The 23,918-nt window shown below is 44.3% G+C and overlaps 1 protein-coding gene across 1 annotated transcript in view; it reads right to left on the reverse strand.

Annotated features, from left to right (window-relative positions):
• The window catches only part of LOC143817705 (schlafen family member 9-like), a 103,943-nt gene that overhangs the window by 41,079 nt on the left and 38,946 nt on the right, over positions 1-23,918 (reverse strand). Inside the window, exons 2-3 of the mRNA XM_077299191.1 lie at positions 10,857-10,915; positions 224-286 (exon numbers count right to left, since the gene is read on the reverse strand). Of these exons, the coding sequence (XP_077155306.1) occupies positions 224-286; positions 10,857-10,867 (74 nt within the window). The 5' untranslated portion in view covers positions 10,868-10,915. The remainder of the gene's footprint in view (positions 1-223; positions 287-10,856; positions 10,916-23,918) is intronic.

Raw genomic sequence — 23,918 nt, forward strand, 5'->3', positions numbered from 1 at the left:
AAAGTCAGAAAGTGAATAGTGATACAAAAAGGCACTTTACAAGATTATGTGTCTGGTTTGCTTGCGCATTTAGCAGTGTTTCAGTGCAGCACCAATATCACATTTTTATACTACCTTACATCACTATACACTATAACCATGAGTTACATGCTACTTACATATTCTATTGGTAGATTACCATGTATAATGAAACAGAAGTTTTGGGGAGGTGAGAAGTACTTACTTGGGATCTTTAACCAGCACATCCGGCAAACCCACATTTGTACAAATTTCTCTAAGAGGTGTTCTATATAGGTATATAAAAAATTAATGTTATATTGTTAAATTATTAAGTGTGCTTATTAAAATGTTATTCCATTCATATTTATGATAAATTCAGAGGATATGCTATAAATGCAAAATCACTCAAAACATCTAATTGCTTTAATTAGTTTTACCAGATCTCTTTTAACAGTCAACCTGAGATCTTCAAAGAATGCCCAAGCCCCAGTCCCTTTATTTTAAATCAATGATAAGACTTTTATAAACATATTATATGTCCCATACTAGAAAATAATTTAAAAAAACGAGAGCTTCTATTAATGGTTATCTAAAAAGATGCTACACAACAAAAACTTTCTAGACTATCCAGGTCTCTTCATCAGCCATAATTTAGCACATTATCTGAAGAGTCACATAGACACAATCGGACCTAGACATAGTGCAGGACACAAGATAAGTGATGTGAAGCAGATTAATAAGGAAGGTTGGCCAACAGCTGTGGCCGTTAATATTGGAGCAGTGCATACATAAGGAGAGTGAAAGTTTTAGTGTCCAATGACTGAGGTCTGATCCATAGTTGTGATGCACCCAGGATGTCTTTGGGGAACAATCTTTAAAAGAGTTTTTCCCCTGGGGGGACAATATTTTATTACTATTTAAATTCATGTATTTAGGGCTAAAATGAATTGTTTTGGTACTCATTGTATTATCTCTTTCTTGTAGCCTTCATAGGGGGACACAAGAACCATAGGTTATATGATGCCACCTGGTGGCTGACACTGAGAAAATCTTTAAAAAAAAAAAAACTGACTCCTCCCGAAAAGGCTACACCTGTGCAGCCGACACCCAGCTATCGAGTTTCAGTTTAGCTTTGTGTCATTTGGAGGCAGACAGGGGTCTGAATCTCATACTTGTCTTGGCCTTGACCTTTACTCTTTTTTGCTTTCCAGGAGCTCAGATTTTCGTTAGGATAGTTACCAGAGCAGAATGATGCCGTTCTGTTTCAGCCAACGGAACGTCGGAGAGAATAGCCTGTACTTGTCAGCCTTTTTCCTCTATCGTCAGTATTGCAGGACCGTGTACCTTGATGCAGTTGGTGATCAGGTACCTGGGGTGGTGGTACTTTTGCCTTTTGGCTGTGCCAACCCACCTTCCATACGAAGAGGAAAAAAGGTGCCCGGACATCCTGATGCTTAGCCACAGGATCAAGCCTCTTGGGGACATTAATTAGGTCCCTTGATAAGGCCTTGCGTTGATACCACTTAATCAATTTGGTGTTGACTTGTTTTTATGTGTTCTTGGAGTCTGGGTCCTGACCAGGCACTCAATGTCATCTGTCCCCTTGATCAAGGAGATTTTAGTCATGTACCGGTCCCTCAGTTTTCGGGGCAGCTTTTGGGGTCTACTGATGGGGCTGGGAATTTAACTGGGAACTCCCAGTTTTGTGGCCTAGCCAAATCCAGCCAGGTCACACCCTTTATCCCATCAGCCTATCAGTGTGGTCAACCCCTGCCCACCAACCAATGCGAGCGTTCAACTAGCTTCCACCACTGGCCAATCAGAATGTCCAGCGAACTTCCACTTGTCGGCCAAGAAATGCTGCTGATGGCAGATAGGAACTATGGGACACAGGAACCATAGATTACATGTGTTCCCCAGTGAAGCAAGCAAAAAATATAAATTTGACTACACGGTTTTATAAAAAAAAAGAAAAAAAAAAAAAAACACACTATATTCACCTTCCCCAAATCCACCTGTGAGTCTCTGCCACTGCTCCCAGTGTCTGGCATTGGCTGTGATGCTTACGTCACATCGACATTGCAGAAGCCAGGAGGAGAGCTCAGAGACTTAGAGCTTAACATTTCATCCACACTGGAATGGCCTGCTTAGAGCCGCTGAACTCACTGATTGACTACTGCGCTGTTAAGGTGACGTCAGCGCCGAAGCCATTGCCACTTATCGGCAGTAGCGGTGGAGACTTGACGGTGGACCCCGAGGAAGATGAGTACAGCATGTTTTTTCGTTTTTTGGGGGTTTTTTTTAAACAAAAATGCAGCTAAAGACGAATTATATTTGGAAAGACAACAACCCCTTTAAGTCTCCATAACGCTCTCCACAAGAAAAGAACTTTTCCCCCTTAAACCTCCTGTGTGGGAACCAAAAGATTCCTGTTAAGGAATTTGCTCCTGAGGGGGAAGCACAAACATGGAGCAGACCTCAATAAGTGAACAATAAAACTTATTCTGCTTATATATGATCTGCTCCAATATTTACCATATTGTTTTTTGTTTTTTTTTTAACTATAATAAGACACACTTTTTTTCCTCCAAACAATTGGAGGAAAATAGGGGGTGCTTCTTTTAGTCCGGATTTACCTGATGTGGATGGAAGGAGGGTGGGGGAGCGTCAGCAGCGGGTCACAGGAGGCAGGAGCCAGCTGCAGGCTAACACCTGTGCCCATTGTTAAAGAGAAATGAATTTCCAGGTCACCACCTGACAGCACCATGGATGACGTCCTTCTCATCCGTAGTGGGACAGGAAACCACGAGAGTTCAAAAGGACCCTCCCCCTTCCACCCTTCAGTGTTTTTTCCTGTCCCACTGTGGATGGGAACGACGAGAGATTCGTTTGTCCCTACAGAGAGTGTGGATCGGGGGGGGGGGGCTCGGCCTCTTCCTTCCCGCTGTATATACTCTGTTGCTGACACCCAAGTGATCGGGTCCCTCAGCCTGTACCAGTGCAGCGCTGCTCCTGGTAAAAGGAGGTCGCTTCCCCCTGGGGGGGCTCTCGACCTCAGAGGATGTTCCGCAACGTACCTGGTTGTCGCTCCTGCAGGGGCGCACCCTTAGCAAGCGATTCCGGAGCCTGGTGGTACGCTGAGATCTCGGGACACTGGCGGGGCGCCGAAACATGGCGGCCAGTAACTTCCGGTTCACCGCGCCGTGCGTCACTTCCGGGTCACGGCCGGGAACAATGGCGGCGTCCTCTTTGCTCCTGGTGAGGAGTGGGGACTAAAGGTATAAAAGGTAGGTAAACGCGCAGCGGCGGTGACGGCGTCTGCTATGGAGGATCCAAATCCTGTGGCTGCGGTCATCGCAGAGGGGCCGGGGTCCCAAACACATGTGAGTCACCTCGTGAGGTGGTTTATTTCGGCCCCTGTAGAATATCCCTTTAGCGATATTATTTATTTTAGGGGCGTTCTTCATCGGGAGAGAAGAAAAGGAATAGGAAATGTCCTTTATGTGCCTCCAAGCTTGGCATCTCCTGGCAGAAACCGCTCTGTGAGCTCTGCACTGCCCGTATTGTGGGGGAGGAGCAGGCCTCTCTAATAACAAGTATGAGGGCCATGGTTAGAGAAGAAGTGCAGGCTTCAATATCTAACCTTTCTACTCCCCTGTCGACCCAGTCTGATTGCCAGGATCTTCCCAGGTCCAGAAAGAGACAGAGAGAGTCTGACCTGTCATCTGAAGACAGTTCCTTAGACTCTGAGATGGAGGAAGAGGAAGTGTGCAGAGACCCTCCTCAGAGGGGAAAGAAATACTTGTTCTCTTCTAACGATATAGAAGAGCTTCTGGGAGCGGTGAGACAGACTATGCAGGTCGAGGAGCCTTCAACCTCCCAGTCTGTCCAGGATGAGATGTTCGGGGGCCTACGTTCACAAACATCAAAGGTCTTCCCGGTTAATGCCCACATTCGGTGAGTCCGAGCCGGCTAGTCTCTAACCTGGTCTCAGTTAGCAGCCATTAACCTCTTCATCACCTCTTCCCGCAGTTCAATGATTTTAGAAGAGTGGGAAGAGGCAGAGAAGAGGATCTCCATTCCAAGAGATTTTAGGCTACGTCTCCCTTTTGACCATGAGGAGGTCAAAGATTGGGAAGATATACCGAAAATTGACATCCCACTAGCAAAAGTGTCAAAGAGAACTGCTATACCATTTGAAGACTCCTCGAACTTGAAGGAGCCTATGGACAGGAAGGCAGATGGTCTCCTTAAAAGAGCGTGGGAGAGTTCGGCCGCAGTGATCCGCACAAATATAGCGGCAACATCTGTGGCGAGAGCAATGCATCTATGGGTGGACGACTTGAAAGACCAATTGTCAGCAAAAGCCTCTAGGGAATCTATTGTAAAAGCTATCCCTTTGTTAAAACTAGCAACGGTGTTTCTCGCAGATGCTACGGCAGAATCTGTGAGATTCGCGGCTAGAGGCCAATCATTATCAAATGCTGCCCGAAGGGCTATATGGTTAAAAAGTTGGTCGGGGGATGTCCATTCAAAGAACAAATTATGTTCCATTCCCTTTTCGGGGGGCAGGGTCTTTGGACCTATATTAGATGACATTCTGGAAAAAGCTTCTGATGAAAAGAAGGGGTTTCCAGAGGAGAAAAAGAAAAAATTCCAGCCCTTTCGTAGGCCCTATTACAGTCAAAGATCAGACTATAGGGGTAAGGGTAAGCAAGGGAGATGGAGCTACCAGAAAGGGGGAGAAAATAGGAACCGAAATAGAGATCCTGGTCCCTCGAACCCTAGGTCAGAGTTCCGGAGAAAATGACGCCACCAGGATAGGGGGACGGTTGCTAAACTACCTAGAGGAGTGGGAGAAAATTACCACAAGTCCATGGGTCCTTCAGGTTATATCTCAGGGGTACAGGATAGAATTCAACTCCCTTCCCCCAGAAAGATATTTTGTATCCAACGCCCGTCTCTCTTCAGTCTCTCCAATGTGGTCGGACGTTTAGGATCTCCTCCGGATGGGGGCGATATCTCCTGTTCCTCCTCACCCGATAAGAACAGGTCACTACTCGGGTCTCTTTTCTATAAAAAAATCTTCAGGAGAATCCCGAACCATTATAAATCTCAAGCCTCTAAACAGATGGCTACAATACAAAAGGTTCAAGATGGAATCCATCCGCTCCACAATTCCCCTTCTAGGAAAAGACGTGGTAATGTGCACTTTAGACTTAAAAAGTGCATATTACCACGTGCCAATATTTCCACATCATCAGAGATACCTGAGATTTGCAGTAGAGAAGGAAGGAGAAGTCTTCCATTATCAGTTTCGTTGCCTTCCATTTGGATTGGCGTCGGCTCCAAGAGTTTTCACAAAACTCATCATAGAGATCGTGTCTTATCTCAGGAAACGAGATATCACGATAATACCATATCTCGACGATTTCCTGTTGGTAGCAGACTCTGTAGGGCAACTCAAGGTCGATTCTCAATTGGTGATCTCCACACTGCAGAAATTAGGATGGGTGTTGAACTGGGGAAAGTCACACCTAACTCCAAGATCAAGAAGACAGTTCTTAGGTGTAGTGCTGGATTCGAAGATCAGAAAATCATTCCTTCCGGACAAAAGACGATCCGATCTGATAAAGAAAGTTCGACAGTTTGCAAGGAATCGAGTGACAATAAGAGACGCGATGAAGATCTTAGGCATCATGACAGCTTGTATCCCATGTGTCAGCTGGAGTCAATTCCACTCCCGTCAGTTGCAAAGGGAGGTTCTAACATCATGGGACAGAAGACAGTCTTCGTTGGACAGGGAGTTTCTTCTGTCTCATCGGGTCAGACAATCCCTACGATGGTGGACGGTGTCAGAAAACCTTCGCATGGGTGTCCCTTGGATCCAGACTCCGGCAGTCACGGTAACAACGGACGCGAGTCAGCAGGGCTGGGGTGGCCAGGTACTCGGAAGATTCTTCCAGGGACAATGGAATCTGGAAGACGGCAGCAATTCCTCAAACCACAGAGAGCTGCATGTGGTTTGGAAGGTTTTGTGTTCAGCCCGGTTCCTGCTAAAAAACAAACACCTGAAGATCTTTTCGGACAACATGACGACGGTCATCAGGGAGGTCCAAGGCATCAGAAGCTACAACATCTGGCCGATCAGATTTTCACCTGGGCAGAAAGATCGGTACTTTCGATTTCAGCGGTTCACTTAGAAGGCTCAAAAAACCAGATTGCGGACTTTCTGAGCAGAGAGGAATTGTCACCCACAGAGTGGGAATTAAACAGAAAGATCTTCGATACCCTGTGTCGATGCTGGGGAACCCCGGAAGTGGATCTTTTTGCAACCAGAAGGAATGCAAAAGTAACAGCGTTCTATTCTCTGAACCCTCAGGAGAACCCGACAGGGGTAGATGCCCTCTCCCAGTCATGGAGCAAAGGTCTGCTGTATGCCTTTCCCCCTCTAGCTTTAGTGCCGAGGGTCCTCAGAAAAATATTCGAAGACAGAGCTCGAGTGATCTTGGTGGTTCCCTTCTGGCCCGGAAGAAGTTGGTGCCCTCTCCTAAGAAAACTAGCAGCAGACAATCCTTACCATCTCCCGGAGTTAAAGGATTTACTGTCTCAAGGTCCGGTTCTTCATCAGAACCCAGGGAATCTGCAGTTAGCTGCATGGATCCTGAGCGGCAGATCCTAAGAACAAGAGGCCTATCAGAAGGAGTAATTTCCATCCTACTAGCAAGTAGAAAACCAGTGACTTCAACAATTTACCTTAAGATCTGGAAAAAATTCTGCAGCTTTTGTGGAGATACAACAATCGATGTTGATTGCCCTAACATACCTAAAATTCTTGACTTCTTACAGCAGGGATTCAGGAAAGGGCTTAAACCAAGTACTTTAAGAGTCCAGATATCAGCCCTCAGTGCGTTTTATGATACTTCCCTGGCCGCTCATCCTTGGATCGCTCGGTTTTCCAAAGCGGTTACGAGGCTAAGACCCCTAATCAGGAACACTGTCCCTCCTTGGGACCTTAACTTAGTCCTTAATGAGTTATGTAGGGAGCCCTTTGATATTAAGAAGGATATAAATATTGCTAATCTTTCCCTTAAAAGTTTTTTTGGTAGCCGTTACATCGGCCAAAAGATTAGGGGAGCTCCAAGCCCTATCCATCCAGAATCCTTATCTACAGGTATTCGACGATAGGTTGGTTTTAAGACTTGACCCAGGGTTCCTTCCCAAGGTTGCCTCACTTTCCAATATAAATCAGGAGGTTGTACTTCCATCTTTTTGCCAGTTTCCTAGGAACCAGAAAGAGGCTTTTTTCCATAACCTAGACGTCAGGGAAACAGTACTTAAATATCTAGATATGACTAGGGCCTGGAGGCAAGATAGTAATCTCTTCATCCTTTATGGGGGTCCTAATAAAGGGAAGAAAGCCTCAAAATCCACCATAGCCAGATGGATTCGATCCGCTATTAGTGTAGCCTATCAGGCGCAGGGAAAGAATCCCCCGGAGGTCCTAAAAGCTCACTCGTCTAGGGCTATGTCCGCTTCCTGGGCAGAAAAAGGGGGGGCTTCAATTGATCAAATTTGCAGAGCAGCATCTTGGTCTAATATTAGCACCTTTTCAAAACACTACAAATTAGACGTAGTTTCTTCCCAATTAGCATTTGGCAGGAAGGTGCTTCAAGCGGTAGTCCCACCCTAGTACAGGAAGTTTCCTTTGGTACTTCTCCATGGTGCTGTCAGGTGGTGACCTGGAAAACGGTAATTAGTCTTATCGATAATTGTATTTCCAGGAATCCATCCTGACAGCACGGATAGTTCCCTCCCTAATATGTATTATACTTATGTGAAGTAACATTTGTACTAAACTTGTTATGTTCAAAATAAATTTTTTCTGTTTGCAGCCATCCAGACGTGTTACTTTGAAACATCACTGAAGGGTGGAAGGGGGAGGGTCCTTTTGAACTCTTGTGGTTTCCTGTCCCACTACGGATGAGAAGGACGTCCTCCATGGTGCTGTCAGGATGGATTCCTGGAAATACAATTATCGGTAAGACTAATTACCGTTATTCACTTCTCTCCACGCCATAATCCCTCCCACCTTTATGCACTGAAACCGGCACCGAGATGTGGGAGGGACTATGGCCATGGGGAGTGGTGAATATTCGTTTCTTTAATAGCAGGCACTCATGACCCCTCAGCCGCCAGCTTCCGGCAGTGGTGGATGATCACGTGTTTCCGATACTAAAAAGAAAGAATATTCCCGGCTCCCCACACATAGAGAGGCTGCTGTGCCCGCTATTAGCTTCTTGCAGTGGCCAGGCGATCACGTGTGCCCGCTATTAAAGAGAATGCACATTAACTGCTCCCCACGCCTATGGGGGTGGAAAGCATGTTCATTCCCTTTAGAAGCGGGCTTACGTGATCGCCGAGCAGCTGCAGGAAGCAGGTGGCTACTGTGCCCGCTATTAAAGTGAAATTAATATTCACTACTCTCCACTCCTATAATCCTGAGAGTGGGAAGCAGTGAATATTCCAGCAGCTGTTCTCTGCTTGTAAGCAGGGCATGACGTCACCTAAATGCGTTGCTTGCAAGCTGAAATCAGCTGCTGACATCAGAATAGGATGCTGAAAGAGAGCACAGGGAAGATAAGTGAATGGTTTAAGTATTTTTCTATGTCTTTCTCATGAGGGCCGTAGATACCAGTATGGGGATGAAGGGGAGCCCATGCATACCAGGATAGGGTTGGGGGTCATTTATACCTGGATTGGGGACATATATATATATATATATATTTTCCTTCTCTAAAATCTAGGTGCGTCTTATAGTCCGAAAATACAGTACTATTGTTTTCTCCCTTCATCATATATACAGTTCTGCTTCACTTCGCTCATCTAATTTATTGGACTATTCAGAAGGTAATCTGTCACCCCCCCCCCCCGGGACGTAGCTAACATATTAATCTGGGCAGACAGGTAATAGAAATGTTACACTAGTCCTACCTGTCTGCCTCATATTACTGGTCTTATTGGTGAGAAATGTTATATCCTTTCTTTAGGCTAATGATTTCATCCAGGCTCCGGGGAGTACGGTGCCTGGAAGAAATCCCTGCCTCCTGTCTTCATTGTAATACTTCACCCCCCCAAATCAGCATCAGTTACGGCTCCAGAATCCTGCGCCTGCACTCCCTCAGAAATACATACCTCATCCTCACTTCTGTGGGCGCTGCATTCAGGAACCTTCTGCGCAGGCGAGTCACTGTGACCTCTGATGTGCGCGCCGATAATATGCTCTCCCCACTTCCTCCCTGCACAGTCATCACTAGGAACCATGTGTACATGGCGAGGACTATGCAGGGAGGAAGTGGGGAGAGCACCTTATCGGAGCGCACACCGGAGGTCAATGGAGCGGCAGTAAAACAAACCAAAAATACACATATTTGCTATCGATCTATTAAAATATGAAAAGAATTAATCCAATCGGAAAAAATCAAAATGGCAGAATTATGTTTTTTTGGTGGCCAAAACATTGCAACAAAATGCAATAACAGGCGATCAAAACATCATATCCCCCCAGAAATTGGAATAATAAAAACAGTCAGCTCAGCACACAAAGAAATAAGCCCTCATCCGGACCCCAAAAAAATTGCACTTTTTTTTTATTTTTTATTTTTTTTTTACAAACTTTGGATTTTTTCTTTGCCACATAAATAAAAAAGAACCTACACATGTCTGGTATCTGCAAACTCATAATGACCTGAAAAATTATAATGGCAGGTCAGTTTTAGTATTCAGTGAATTCAGTGATAAAAAACAAACAAAAAACAATTGTGAAATTGCACTTTTGTTTTTGCAAGTTCATCACACTTGGATTTTTTCCCCTCCAATTTCCAGTACCCAATAAAATCAATGGTGTCGTTCAAAAGTACAACGCATTCCGCAAAAAACAAGCCCTGACACAGCCATGTTGACAGAAAAATAAGAAAATTATGGATCTAGGAAGAAGGGGAGCAAAAAACAAAAACGCAAAAAAAAAGAAAATCCAAAAGGGTGTGAAGGGGTTGTGAGTGGCCTGCACTTTCTCCAGACCTGAATCCCATAGAAAACCTATGGGATATGCTGATGGGATGTGCTGAGTCGCCGTGTAGAGGATCGTAACTGTGTACCCCAAATATATTACAAGATATAGCGCTTACTGAATAAGCTGCAGAGGAAACCCGGATACCTGGATCGCTCCGGCTGATCAGCTGTTCGGCTCCGCAGCTGCACGTGTTGCGGCTGTGTCACAGTCATGACACATGCATGGAGAGCCCAACAAACAGACTTTCCATGCATGTGTTGACTGTCACACAGCAACACATGCAGCTGCAACACCAGACAGCTTGTCAGCCGGCGCGCTGCATGTATCCGAGTTCCCTCTGCAACTTATTCGGTAAGCGTTATAGCTTAATAAGCAGGGACCCGATCAAATTCACTCATCTCTAATCAGCATTGCATGCTTCTATTTAAATGCCTTACTTTCATGGTAAAACGCTGTATCGTGATGTTTTTCCAGAAATTTTGCCTAGAATACTGTAAATGAGATATTAAAAGGTGGTTTAAATTAAAAGGTTATATTGGGAAAACCTGGCGACAGGTTCCTTTTAATTTAAATGTTTGACCAAATATAGCTGGATCATTTGTAATTTGATAATTTTGTTTGGCCCGCAAATGATGGCATAGAAAACAAGTTGCCCTTGGCTGAAAAAAAAAAAAAAAAAGGTTCCCTGCCCCTAAACTGCTGGCTAGCATGGTAGAATATATTACACAAAATATTCTAACAAAATATTCTACAAAATAGTAAGAAATAAATAGCATCTTCTCACCTCTGAGCCATCTTTTTCTTTTCAACAAAATAAATGTTGGCAGGTACACGATCACACACCTACAAATAAAAAGTATTGATATCTTTTATTATTATTTATTATTTTTTATACTGTTTACTTTCCCGTTAAACCTTACAGAGGTTTTAATCTGCAACCTGACCTAGTCACATGTCATGGTGGGTTACTAACTGTAGAATCACAGCTCCAGACAAGTGTCTCAACTGTCAGATGAGCAGATTAAGTCACAGCACGGAGAAAGAAAATCATAGCCCGTTCTGCTCACTCAGCTGAAGACAAGGTTTTTCTTCCTCTTGCTACAGCCCTGCTCCAAATACACAAATGAAGATTAAAACTATTGTTGATGCAAGCCCAGGGACTGAGATTGCATCATTGCCATCAAACACTGCCCAAGTTATTTAGTCAGCTTCTGCCTCTAAAAGCAGTGGGTGAACATTAGCACAATGCGCTACAGTTAACCTCTTAATTGTCACTGTCAATTTTTTACAGCGGCATGTAACGTGTGCAGACTAGGTGGGTGCACGGTTTCACACTCCAAATGCCCCTCAATGCGATTGTGAGGCCCAATCGGTTCCTATGGCAGCTTTGGGTCTTCTAAAGACCCCTGTGCCCGCCATTACAGTACTCTTGTTAAGAGCAGCCAGTGGCCGTCTGTCATAGGAGATCGTGATTTTTACCTTATAGTACAATACGGTCTTAAAAGCAAAACCAAAAGACTAACATGAGACCTAAAAAGTATAAATTTTAATATAGTAATTAAAACCAAATAACGATAATATCATATAGACCAACAGTAGAGAGCCTGCGGGGTAAAGGGTCTCTGGTAAATATTGAAATGCCAGAAAAACAATTTTTATTCAGATATAAATGTACAGGAAAGGGCTAGGGTAGATAGACGTGCCTATCCCTAAGAAAATGCCCTTCCTGGCAGCGGAGGTTGGCACCCTGGGATACGATGTGGCGCCCCCGCTCAACGTGGACTGACCCTGAAATCCCTAGCAGGAATCCCTACCAAAAAGCCACCACCAAAAAAACAAATATTTACACCACAAAAAGAGAGAAAAAGAAAAAGTGTGATATATACAATACCAGTGCTGCTAAATACTGGCTGTTAGTGCAAAGATCGCACAATTAGGCTGATATGCAATTAACTCTGGTGTGTAGCGTGTGCTAAAGACAAATAAAGATGAAAGATTGAAAATGATGTTTTTTGGGGGTATTTTTACACAACAAGATATCTCATTGTCTGTAGTGATAATACCCAATATATCCCAAGTATATTCACTTTAATATTCAGGGAAAAAAAAAAAAAGGGTTCTTTGTCTCTTCTATATGGTATTACCCTAAGAGAACAATATGGCTAGTATCACTAAAACAGAATGAAGTATTGGTATTGTTTGCCAAAAATGTCAAAGGCATCACCAAAAGAAATTATGCTCGTTAGGGTACACCTCATAGTACAATATCTCAATGTAAACCAGGTCTGCCGTGCTGTATACTTGAATAGATGCAGACATGGGTAAGTAGATTCAGATGAATATAATGACATACACGCCAGAGAGAAAGAAAAGGATGTGTCCCAATACTAGCCTAATCAGAGACCCAATGGCATCTTGCCAGAAAAACAATGTTTCCTACATATAGAGGCGCCCTTACCAAAAAATGTCAAATCAGGGCACATAGCCTCTCAGCCAGGGCCGATATACACTCTACACAATAATATGTCAGTAATCAATTGTTCACGATGTGCCTAATAGCCAACATCATAATCATATGGCACAATAGACAAGCGCCAGCCCAGCAGCACAGGTGTATACATATGATGCACTTATCTCAAGGAGACAGATGTCTCAGCCCGACGCGTTTCGCCCCATAAGGAGGTCCAGAGGGGCTCATCAGGGGGATGCCGGTCATAGGCAGAAAGCAGCGGGCGATGTGAGCGCTGCACACGGTCTGGAAAAATCTACTTACCCATGTCTGCATCTATTCAAGTATACAGCACGGCAGACCTGGTTCTCTTAGGGTAATACCATATAGAAGAGAAAAAGAACCCTTTTTTTTTTTCCCTGAATATTAAAGTGAATATACTTGGGATATATTGGGTATTATCACTACAGACAATGAGATATCTTGTTGTGTAAAAATACCCCCAAAAAACATCATTTTCAATCTTTCATCTTTATTTGTCTTTAGCACACGCTACACGCCAGAGTTAATTGTATATCAGCCTAATTGTGCTATCTGTGCACTAACAGCCAGTATTTAGCAGCACTGGTATTGTATATATCACACTTTTTCTTTCTTTTTGTGGTGTAAATATTTGTTTTTTTGGTGGTGGCTTTTTGGTAGGGATTCCTGCTAGGGATTTCAGGGTCAGTCCACGTTGAGCGGGGGCGCCACATCGTATCCCAGGGTGCCAACCTCCGCTGCCAGGAAGGGCATTTTCTTAGGGATAGGCACGTCTATCTTCCCTAGCCCTTTCCTGTACATTTATATCTGAATAAAAATTGTTTTTCTGCCATTTCAATATTTACCAGAGACCCTTTACCCCGCAGGCTCTCTACTGTTGGTCTATATGATATTATCGTTATTTGGTTTTAATTACTATATTAAAATTTATACTTTTTAGGTCTCATGTTAGTCTTTTGGTTTTGCTTTTTGGAATATTAGACCTTAGCTATTGCAATTGTTTTTTTTCTACAATACTGTCTTGCAGTGTATAGTGTACCGGTAAGTGATTATAGTTTGCAGGTTCAAGCCCCCTTAAAAAAAAGTAAAAAACAAAACTGATTTTAAAAATATTGAAAAAAAACAGTGTATATATATGTATATATGTATATATATATATATATATATATTTCCTCACTCCCTTTTCCCTCCATTAACCTCTTAGCACAGCGTCTATCAGCCATATCCTCCTTCTCATCACGCTTCCTAAGGCGCAATGTGGACAAAACTGAACTTCTCATCCTTCCTCCATCTCACCCAACTCCCCTAATGGATCTATCACAATAAATTACCGTATATACTCGTGTATAAGCAGAGTTTTTCAGCACAGTTTTTATGATGAAAACGCCCCCCCTTGGCTTATACACAAGTCAATTGTCCAAGAAAGCCGGCAGGTGAGGGGGAGCGGAGGAGCAGCGGGTCACAGAGGCAGGAGCCGGCGGCTGTGGCTAAAGCCTGTGCCGCTGCTAAGGAGAAATGAATATTAATTTCTCTTATAGCGCGCACAGTGACACCCGCAGCCGCCGGCTTCCAGAAGACATCCTACTCACCCTCCAGCGTGCCCTTGCTGCATCTCGTTGGTTCCGGCGCCTCGCAGCATCGTGTTGGTTCCAGCTTCCAGCAGCTCTTCCTGTGCTGAGCGGTCACGTGGTAATGAATATGCACGCGTCTCCATTCCCATAGGCGTGGAGGAAATATTCATTACCTTAATGTGCGGTGCCACGTTATCACTCAACACAGGAAGAGCTGCTGGTGCCGGAACGAGATGCTGCGAGGGCATGCTGCAGGGTGAGTAGGATGTTTTTTTTTTTGGGAATAGGAAGCATGCATGCAAGTACGGGAGGGGGGAGCCATGCATACCAGGACAGCTACAGAGGGAGATACGCATGCCAGGACAGCTACGGGGGGAGCCACACATACCAGGACATCTACAGGGGGAAAGCCACGCATTCCAGGACAGCTACGGGGGGAGCCATGCATGCCAGGACAGCTACGGGGGGGGGGGGGGACACACACACACACACACACATACCAGGACAGCTACGGGGGGAGCCACGCATACCAGGACAGCAACAGGGCGAGCCACGCATACCAGGACAGCTACGGGGGGGTGCCACGCATATACGGAGGGGAACAACGAATACCAGGACAGCTATGGAGGGGGGGGGAGCCACGCATACCAGTGCAGCAATGGGGGAAGCCACGCACACCAGGACAGCAATGGGGGGGAGCCACGAATATCAGGACAGCTGAGGGGGCAATGCTTACCTGGCTTATACTCAAGTCAATAAGCTTACCTAGTCTTCCGTGGCAAAATTAGGTGCCTTGGCTTATACTCGGGTTGGCTTATACTCGAGTATATAAGGAACATCACACTTTCCCCTGTACCGCAAGTCCACTGCCTCAGAGTAACCTTCAACTCTGTCCTGTCCTTCAAACCGAGCTCTTCCCATCTCAACTCAAAAATATTTCTTGAATCCATCCTTTCCTCAACCCTTTATCAACTAAAATGTGAGTGCATGCCCTCATCATATCCTGTCTCGACTACTGCAATATCTTTCTCTGTGGCAGTCTTGAACCTCTCCAGTCCATCTCCTCCACTTCTCTCTGCAAATCCCTTCATTGGCTCCAAACTCTCCAACGTATCCAGTTCAAACTACTAACATTGACCCAACAAGCAGTTCATAATCAGTCTCCTCTGTATATCTCCGAAGTAATCTCCCGATACCTTCCAACACGTAAATCAGAAAATATTTAGACAGTGTCCTATCCAGGGTGTTCAATTGAAAGAGATGAAGCTTATTCTGCCATAAATAACACAACATTTTGACCCATTACAGGTCTTCTCAAGTACAAACAATAAAAGACATGGTGGGCTTACATAGGTGTTTGCTTGTAAATCACACTATCACTAGAGACCAAGCACACATCCATAAAATATAACATTTACAAATATTATCCATCAACAATACAATCATAAACATTAGCTAAGACCAGTAACATATTAACGATTATAACTGGTGAAAATTACGCTCCATTTATAGAGTTTCCAACATTGTTTGCATAAATCAAGTGTACTGATCCACCAAAAGTATAAAGGCAATGTTTATATGAATGAGTTATTCAAAAAAGCAACGTTGTGCAGATTACCGGGGGCAAATCACATTAAAGGGTCAAGAATATGCACTTTTTATGAATGAGTTATTCAACAGTCTCACCAAAGCTGACCAATAGGAACTAAACGGAAGATGTGTACAGTGTTCAGCAATCACCAGAGAGCATTCAATCGCCCAGGCAACAGGAAGCCAGTGTGTCCGGGAAGTCGTGGCTCAAAGCTCATGTGCAGGCAATATCCAATTGCGCCACCACGCAACACCAGGGAAGTGTTCATGTAACTGCAGTCCAGCTGAGGCTCAAGCTTGGCGCACACGAGCTGGCAGTGCACAAAGCTTCCCAGCATCTCCACAGCAACGGTCACGAGTGCAGCAGAGATGAGGTCAGGGCATAACACAATTTTTACTGAGGTCAGCCAATCCTAGTTAAGACCATATTGCCATGGAAAACAATGGCATCATGCAGTTTCATGAACATCAGTATGTTAATATATACAATGTGGGAGGGAAAGGAGAAAACAGGTGGGAGAAGGAAACCAGACCAACAAACCATGTGTTAAATGGTATCATCATGCAGCAGATGTTATCGCAAACAACAATGTCTACCTTTCTTCCCACTCCTTCATAAACGTCAACTCCCCACAGAAGAAAAAGCCACATGTAAGTAATGAAGAAAATGAAAAAACAAACAAACACTAAAATAAATATTGATGACAATCCCAAGAGGTTCAGGGCAGATAACTTTATAAATTAAACTCAATATTCAAGCCTCTAAGGTTTTAAACTCTAGTTCAAAGATCCATTTCAGTTTCTTTCTTCTCAAATGTTTACGTCTGTCATCCTCTCTCCTTAGAATCAGGACACTATCAATTCCTCTAAATCTAAGTTGGTTCACTGAATGTCCGTTCTCAAAAAAATGTTTGGGAACAGGTAACTCAGCATGACCTGTAATGATGGTACTTTTGTGTTTGGAGATACGAGCCCGAATCTCCATATTGGTCTCCTCCACGTAGAACATGCCACATGAACAGGAGACCACATACACCACAAAACTGGACGAACATGTGCATCTTTCTCTGAGATAGTAGCGATTTCCCATAAGGTGATGACAAAAGGAGTCTTCTTTGACCACGTTGCCACAAGCACAACCCAAGTAGGGAAAATCGCCAAACGTGGGATTACACAGTGTGGTTTGTAAAGACATTTTAAAAAGGGACCAGAGTCCTATTTAACCCCTTCCCGACCCATGACGCCTATGCGGCGTCATGGAATGATCGCATCCCTGCAGATCGGGTGAAAGGGTTAATTCCTATTTTACCCGATCTGCAGGGAGAGGGGGAGTTGTACTTCAGCCTAGGGGGGGTGGCTACGATCGCTCTGATTGGCTGTTGAAAGTGCAACAGCCAATCAGAGCAATTTGCAATATTTCACCTATGAAAATGGTGAAATATTGCAATCCAGCCATGGCCGATGCTGCAATAGCATCTGCCATGGCTGGAAATCATGTACTGGCCCCCCCCACCGCCCCCGATCTCCTCCCCAGTCGTCCGTTCTGTCAGGTGCTCCCCCGTGCTCCTGTCCGCTCCCCCGTGCTCCTGTCCGCTCCCCCCGTCCTCCGATCCCCCCCCCTGTGCTCCGATCCACCCCCCCACCACCCCCTCATACTTACCGATCCTCCCGGTGTCCGGCCGTCTCCTCGCTGGGCGCCGCCATCTTGGAAAATGGCGGGCGCATGCTCAGTACGCCCGCCGAATCTGCAGGCTGGCAGATTCGTTACAGGTACATTTTGATCGCTGTGGTAGGTTCTACCACAGCGATCAAAATAAAAAAATAATAAATAAACCCCCCCCTTTATCACCCCCATAGGTAGGGACAATAATAAAATAAAGAAAATATTTTTTTTCTTTTACCACTAGGGTTAGGGTTAGAACTAGGGGTAGGGTTAGGGGTAGGGTTACGGGTAGGGTTAGGGTTATGGCATGTGCACACAGAGCGGATCGGCCGCGGATCCGCAGCGGATCGGCCGCGGATCGCAGCGGATCCGCAGCGGATCGGCCGCGGATCCGCAGCGGATCGGCCGCGGATCTGCAGCGGATCGGCCGCGGATCCGCAGCGGATCGGCCGCGGATCCGCAGTGGATCCGCAGCGGATTGGCCGCGGATCTGCAGCGGATTGGCCGCGGATCCGCAGCGGATCGGCAGCGGATCCGCAGCGGATTGGCCGCGGATCTGCAGCGGATTGGCCGCGGATCTGCAGCAGATTGGCAGCGGATTGGCCGCGGATCCGCAGCGGATTGGCCGCTGCGAATTCGAAGCAGTTTTCCATCAGGTTTACAGTACCATGTACACCTAAGGAAAACCAAATCTGCTGTGCCCATGGTGCGGAAAATTCCGTGCAGAAACGCTGCATTGTATTTTCCGCAGCATGTCAATTCTTTGTGCGGATTCCGCAGCGGTTTACACCTGTTCCTCAATAGGAATCCGCAGGTGAAATCCGCACAAAAAAACACTGGAAATCTGCTGTAAATCCGCAGGCAAAACGCAGTGCCTTTTACCTGCAGATTTTTCAAAAATCGTGCGGAAAAATCTCACACGAATCCGCAACGTGGGCACATACCCTTAGGGTTAGGGTTGGAATTAGGGCTAGGGTTGGAAATAGGGTTAAGAATAGGCTTGTGGTTAGGGTTACGGATAGGGTTAGGGGTGTGTTGGAGTTACAGTTGTGGTTAGGGTTGGGATTAGGGTTACGGTTGGGATTAGGGTTAGGATTAGGGTTGGAATTAGGGTTACGGTTGTGTTGCGGTTAGGGTTGTGGTTAGGGGTGTGTTGGGGTTAGGGTTGTGATTAGGGTTATGGCTACAGTTGGGATTAGGATTAGGGGTGTGTTGGGGTAAGTGTTGAAGTTAGAATTGAGGGGTTTCCACTGTTTTAGGCACATCAGGGGTCTCCAAACGCAACATGGCGCCACCATTGATTCCAGCCAATCTTGCGTTCAAAAAGTCAAATGGTGCTCCCGCCCTTCCAAGCCCCGACGTGCGCCCAAACAGTGGTTTACCCCCACATTTGGGGTACCAGCGTACTCAGGATAAACTGGGCAACAACTGTTGGGGTCCAATTTCTCCTGTTACCCTTGCAAAAATAAAAAATTACTTGCTAAAACATAATTTTTGAGGAAAGAACAATTATTTTTTATTTTCACGGCTCTGCGTTATAAACTTCTGTGAAGCACTTGGGGGTTGAAAGTGCTCACCACACATCTAGATAAGTTCCTTCGGGGGTCTAGTTTCCAAAATGGGGTCACTTGTGGGGTGTTTCTACTGTTTAGGCACATCAGGGGCTCTGCAAATGCAATGTGACGCCCGCAGACCATTCCATCAAAGTCTGCATTTCAAATGTCACTACTTCCCTTCCGAGCCCTGACGTGTGCCCAAACAGTGGTTTACCCCCACATATGGGGTATCAGCGTACTCACAACAAACTGGGCAACAAATATTGGGGTCCAAATTCTCCTGTTACCCTTGTGAAAATAAAAAATTGCTTGCTAAAACATCTTTTTTGAGGAAAGAAAAATGATTTTTTATTTTCACGGCTCTGCGTTGTAAACTTCTGTGAAGCACTTGGGGGTTGAACGTGCTCACCACACATCTAGATAAGTTCCTTGGGGGGTCTAGTTTCCAAAATGGGGTCACTTGTGGGGGGTTTCTACTGTTTAGGCATATCAGGGGCTCTGCAAACGTAACATGATGCCCGCAGACCATTCCATCAAAGTCTGCATTCCAAAACGTCACTACTTCCCTTCCGAGCCCCGGCATGTACCCAAACAGTGGTTTACCCCCACATATGGGGTATCAGCGTACTCAGGAGAAACTGGAAAACAACTTTTGGGGTCCAATTTCTCCTATTAACCTTGGGAAAATAAAAAATTATGGGCTAAAAAATCATTTTTGAGAAAAGAAAAATTATTTTTTATTTTCATGGCTCTGCGTTATAAACTTCTGTGAAGCACTTGGGGGTTCAAAGTGCTCACCACACATCTAGATTAGTTCCTTGGGAGGTCTAGTTTCCAAAATGGGGCCACTTGTGCGGGAGCTCCAATGTTTAGGCACACAGGGGCTCTCCAAACGCGACATGGTGTCCGCTAATGATTGGAGCTAATTTTCCATTCAAAAAGCCAAATGGCGTGCCTTCCCTTCCGAGCCCTGCCGTGCGCCCAAACAGTGGTTTACCCCCACATATGGGGTATCATCGTACTCAGGACAAACTGGACAACAACATTTGGGGTCCAATTTCTCCTATTACCCTTGGGAAAATAAAAAATTCTGGGCTAAAAATCATTTTTGAGGAAAGAAAAATTATTTTTTTATTTTCACGGCTCTGCGTTATAAACTTCTGTGAAGCACCTGGGGGTTATAAGTGTTTACTATGCATCTAGATAAGTTCCTTGGGGGGTCTAGTTTCCAAAATGGGGTCACTTGTAGGGGAGCTCCAATGTTTAGGCACACAGGGGCTCTCCAAACGCGACATGGTGTCCGCTAACGATTGGAGCTAATTTTCCATTCAAAAAGTCAAATGGCACGCCTCCCCTTCCGAGCCTTGCCGTGCACCCAAACAGTGGTTTACCCCCACATATGAGGTATCGGCATACTCAGGAGAAATTGCCCAACAAATTTTAGGATCCATTTTATCCTGTTGCCCATGTGAAAATGAAAGAATTGAGGCTAAAAGAAATTTTGTGTGAAAAAAAAAGTACTTTTTCATTTTTGCGGATCAATTTGTGAAGCACCTGGGGGTTTAAAGTGCTCACTATGCCTCTAGATGAGTTCCTTGGGGGGTCTACTTTCCAAAATGGGGTCACTTGTGGAGGAGCTCCAATGTTTAGGCACACAGGGGCTTTCCAAACGCGACATGGTGTCCGCTAACGATGGAGATAATTTTTCATTCAAAAAGTCAAATGGCGCTCCTTCCCTTCCGAGCCTTACCATGTGCCCAAACAGTGGTTTACCCCCACATGTGAGGTATTGGTGTACTCAGGAGAAATTGCCCAACAAAATTTAGGATCCATTTTATCCTGTTGCCCATGTGAAAATGAAAAAATTGAGGCTAAAATAATTTTTTCGTGAAAAAAAAGTACTTTTTCATTTTTACGGATCAATTTGTGAAGCACCTGGGGGTTTAAAGTGCTCACTATGCTTCTAGATAAGTTCCTTGGGGGGTCTAGTTTCCAAAATGGGGTCACTTGTGGGGGAGCTCCAATGTTTAGGCACACGGGGGCTCTCCAAACGCGACATGGTGTCCGCTAAAGATTGGAGCCAATTTTTAATTGAAAAAGTCAAATGGCGCTCCTTCCCTTCCGAGCCCTGCCGTGCGCCCAAACAGTGGTTTACCCCCACATATGAGGTATCAGCGTACTCAGGACAAATTGGACAACAACGTCCGTGGTCCAGTTTCTCCTTTTACCCTTGGGAAAATAAAAAATGTTTTGCTAAAATATCATTTTTGTGACTAAAAAGTTAAATGTTCATTTTTTACTTCCATGTTGCTTCTGCTGCTGTGAAACACCTGAAGGGTTAATCAACTTCTTGAATGTGGTTTTGAGCACCTTGAGGGGTGCAGGTTTTAGAATGGTGTCACTTTTGGGTATTTTCAGCCATATAGAACCCTCAAACTGACTTCAAATGTGAGGTGATCCCTAAAATAAATGGTTTTGTAAATTTTGTTGTAAAAATGAGAAATCACTGGTCAAATTTTAACCCTTATAACTTCCTAGCAAAAAAAAAATTTGTTTCCAAAATTGTGCTGATGTAAAGTAGACATGTGGGAAATGTTATTTATTAACTATTTTGTGTCACATAACTCTCTGGTTTAACAGAATAAAAATTCAAAATGTGAAAATTGCGAAATTTTCAAAATTTTTGCCAAATTTCCGTTTTTTTCACAAATAAACTCAGAAATTATCGACCTAAATTTACCACTAACATGAAGCCCAATATGTCACGAAAAAACAATCTCAGAATCGCTAGGATCCGTTGAAGCGTTCCTGAGTTATTACCTCATAAAGGGACACTGGTCAGAATTGCAAAAAACGGCAAGGTCATGAAGGGGTTAATTATGCAGACTAGGCAGAAATTTGAAAGATAGATTAAAGGAGAGGCCGAGATTGGAAACCAGCAATCGAAGGAAGACCCGTATGTAGTAGGGGCCAATGTCTATTTAAACCAGATATGAGTCCACTGGCAGGGAAAAAGTGGAAACAAATGGAAATCATTTTGTAGATTTTTTTAGGGCATGTACCCCCCAACAGGTCCTCACATTAGTCTAAGCGCCTTCTATTTATACCCAAACTTCATTAGTTGGGTATCTCCGAGATATAAATTTATGGTACATCTCTTCCAATCTCTCATCATCAACTCTCTCCTCACTTGAGACTATCCATCTAATCCTAATCAATTGACTACAAGGTAAAGAGCCAACCATTCTCCGTGGATGATTATTGTCAAAAGACAACAGACAATTTCTATCTGTATGTTTAACAAACAGATCCATGCTTAGTATACCATTCTCTTTATATACCAGGGTATCAAGGAACAGTAGAATGATTAAGTGTAAACTTCAACTTTGGAAACACATGGTTGAACTCACTCTGAGAAGCAAAAAGTTAATTAAGATTACCATCCCATACCAGAAAGATATCATCAATATACCGCAACCAGGCTCAAGCATGGTACAAGGTGGAGCTGTACATACTTGCTCTCGAATACCACCCTGTAGATGTCAGCGTATGTGGGTGCCACATTGGACCTCATGGCAGTACTGCGACACTGCAAGACGTAATCATCCCCAAACAGGAAATATGGATGGAAAGATGAAAAAATCCATCCTACTTAGGATGAATTTGAGAAGTGCCAGCACAGCATGTGCACAATCGGATGCCATGCTCAAGCCTGATAGCACATCAGACACAGCCTGGAGAGCCATTTCATGCTCAATTGATGTATACAAAGAGACCACGACAAATGATGCTAAAATAGTGGATCGGTTACTTTTATAATCTCGATTTTATTTAAAAAGCCACTTGTGTCTCTAATATGAGTGAGCATTTGTAGCAAAGTCATGTAAAACTTTATTCAAGATAGCCATTTTATTAAAAAATGATCCCTCCCAGACAGTATAGGGGGTTCCCCATGTTCTTATATATCTTTGACAAGGTATACAGTACAGGTACAACAGGATAATCCACAATCAAATATTCTGAAAGCTTCTGCTCACCCTGCTGATGTGGAACTCTACAACAGAAGGAACAAACACCATGTACTCGTAACAGTCACTTTGTGAAGTCAAATAAATATACAATTGGTTAAAAATTAAATTTTAGGCGTAGGTGTGATTTGAAATCAAGATATAACATGTATGCTATTGAAAGGAAAGCCCTCGCTTTCCTAAATAAGAAAATAACAAATAAGTCAGCAAATAAAGGTGTTATGGATACATGTAACTATAGAGCTGAGTGTTGTGAATTCTGTTGTGGGTTCTGCTCTTAGGCTCCCTCCGGTGGTTATAAGTGGTAGTGCTGCTGTTTGTCCTTCACAACAGTCATCAGCTGCTTCCACTTTGGACGGGGCTATTTAGTCTGGCTCCTTCCTTTATTGAGTGCCAGTTGTCCATTGTTTTCTAGGGATCCACATCTCTGCTTGGTTTCTCCTTCTGGATTGTCCAAATCATCAAAGATAAGTCCTGGCTGTTTTTGCAGTCCACATGCGGTGGACTTAATAGTTCTGTGAATTGCTATGTTTTTTCTTGTCCAGCTTTGTCTGTGTTAAGATTTACTCAGCCAAGTTGGAAGCTCTGGAGTCACAGTTACCCTCCATGCCTTTAGTTAGGTGTGGAGATTTTTGTATTCTCTGTGGTGGATTTTGTAGTATTTTTTATACTGACCGCACAGTACTCTTTCCTGTCTTTTCTTTCTAGGTAGCGTGGCCTCCTTTGCTAAATTCTGTTTTCAGTCTGCGTTTGTAATTTCCCTCTCCTCTCACAGTCAATATTTGTGGGGGGCTGCCTTTCCTTTGGAATTTTCTCTGAGGCAAGATAGTATTCCTGTTTTTTTCTTTAGGTGTAATTAGTCCTCCGGCTGTGACGAGGTGTCTAGGGAGTGACAGGAACATCCCATGGCTACTTCTAGTTGATGTGTTAAGTTCAGGGTCTGCGGT

This window comes from Ranitomeya variabilis, chromosome 3 (genome assembly GCF_051348905.1).
Source record: "Ranitomeya variabilis isolate aRanVar5 chromosome 3, aRanVar5.hap1, whole genome shotgun sequence".
Taxonomy (NCBI): Eukaryota; Metazoa; Chordata; class Amphibia; order Anura; family Dendrobatidae; genus Ranitomeya; species Ranitomeya variabilis.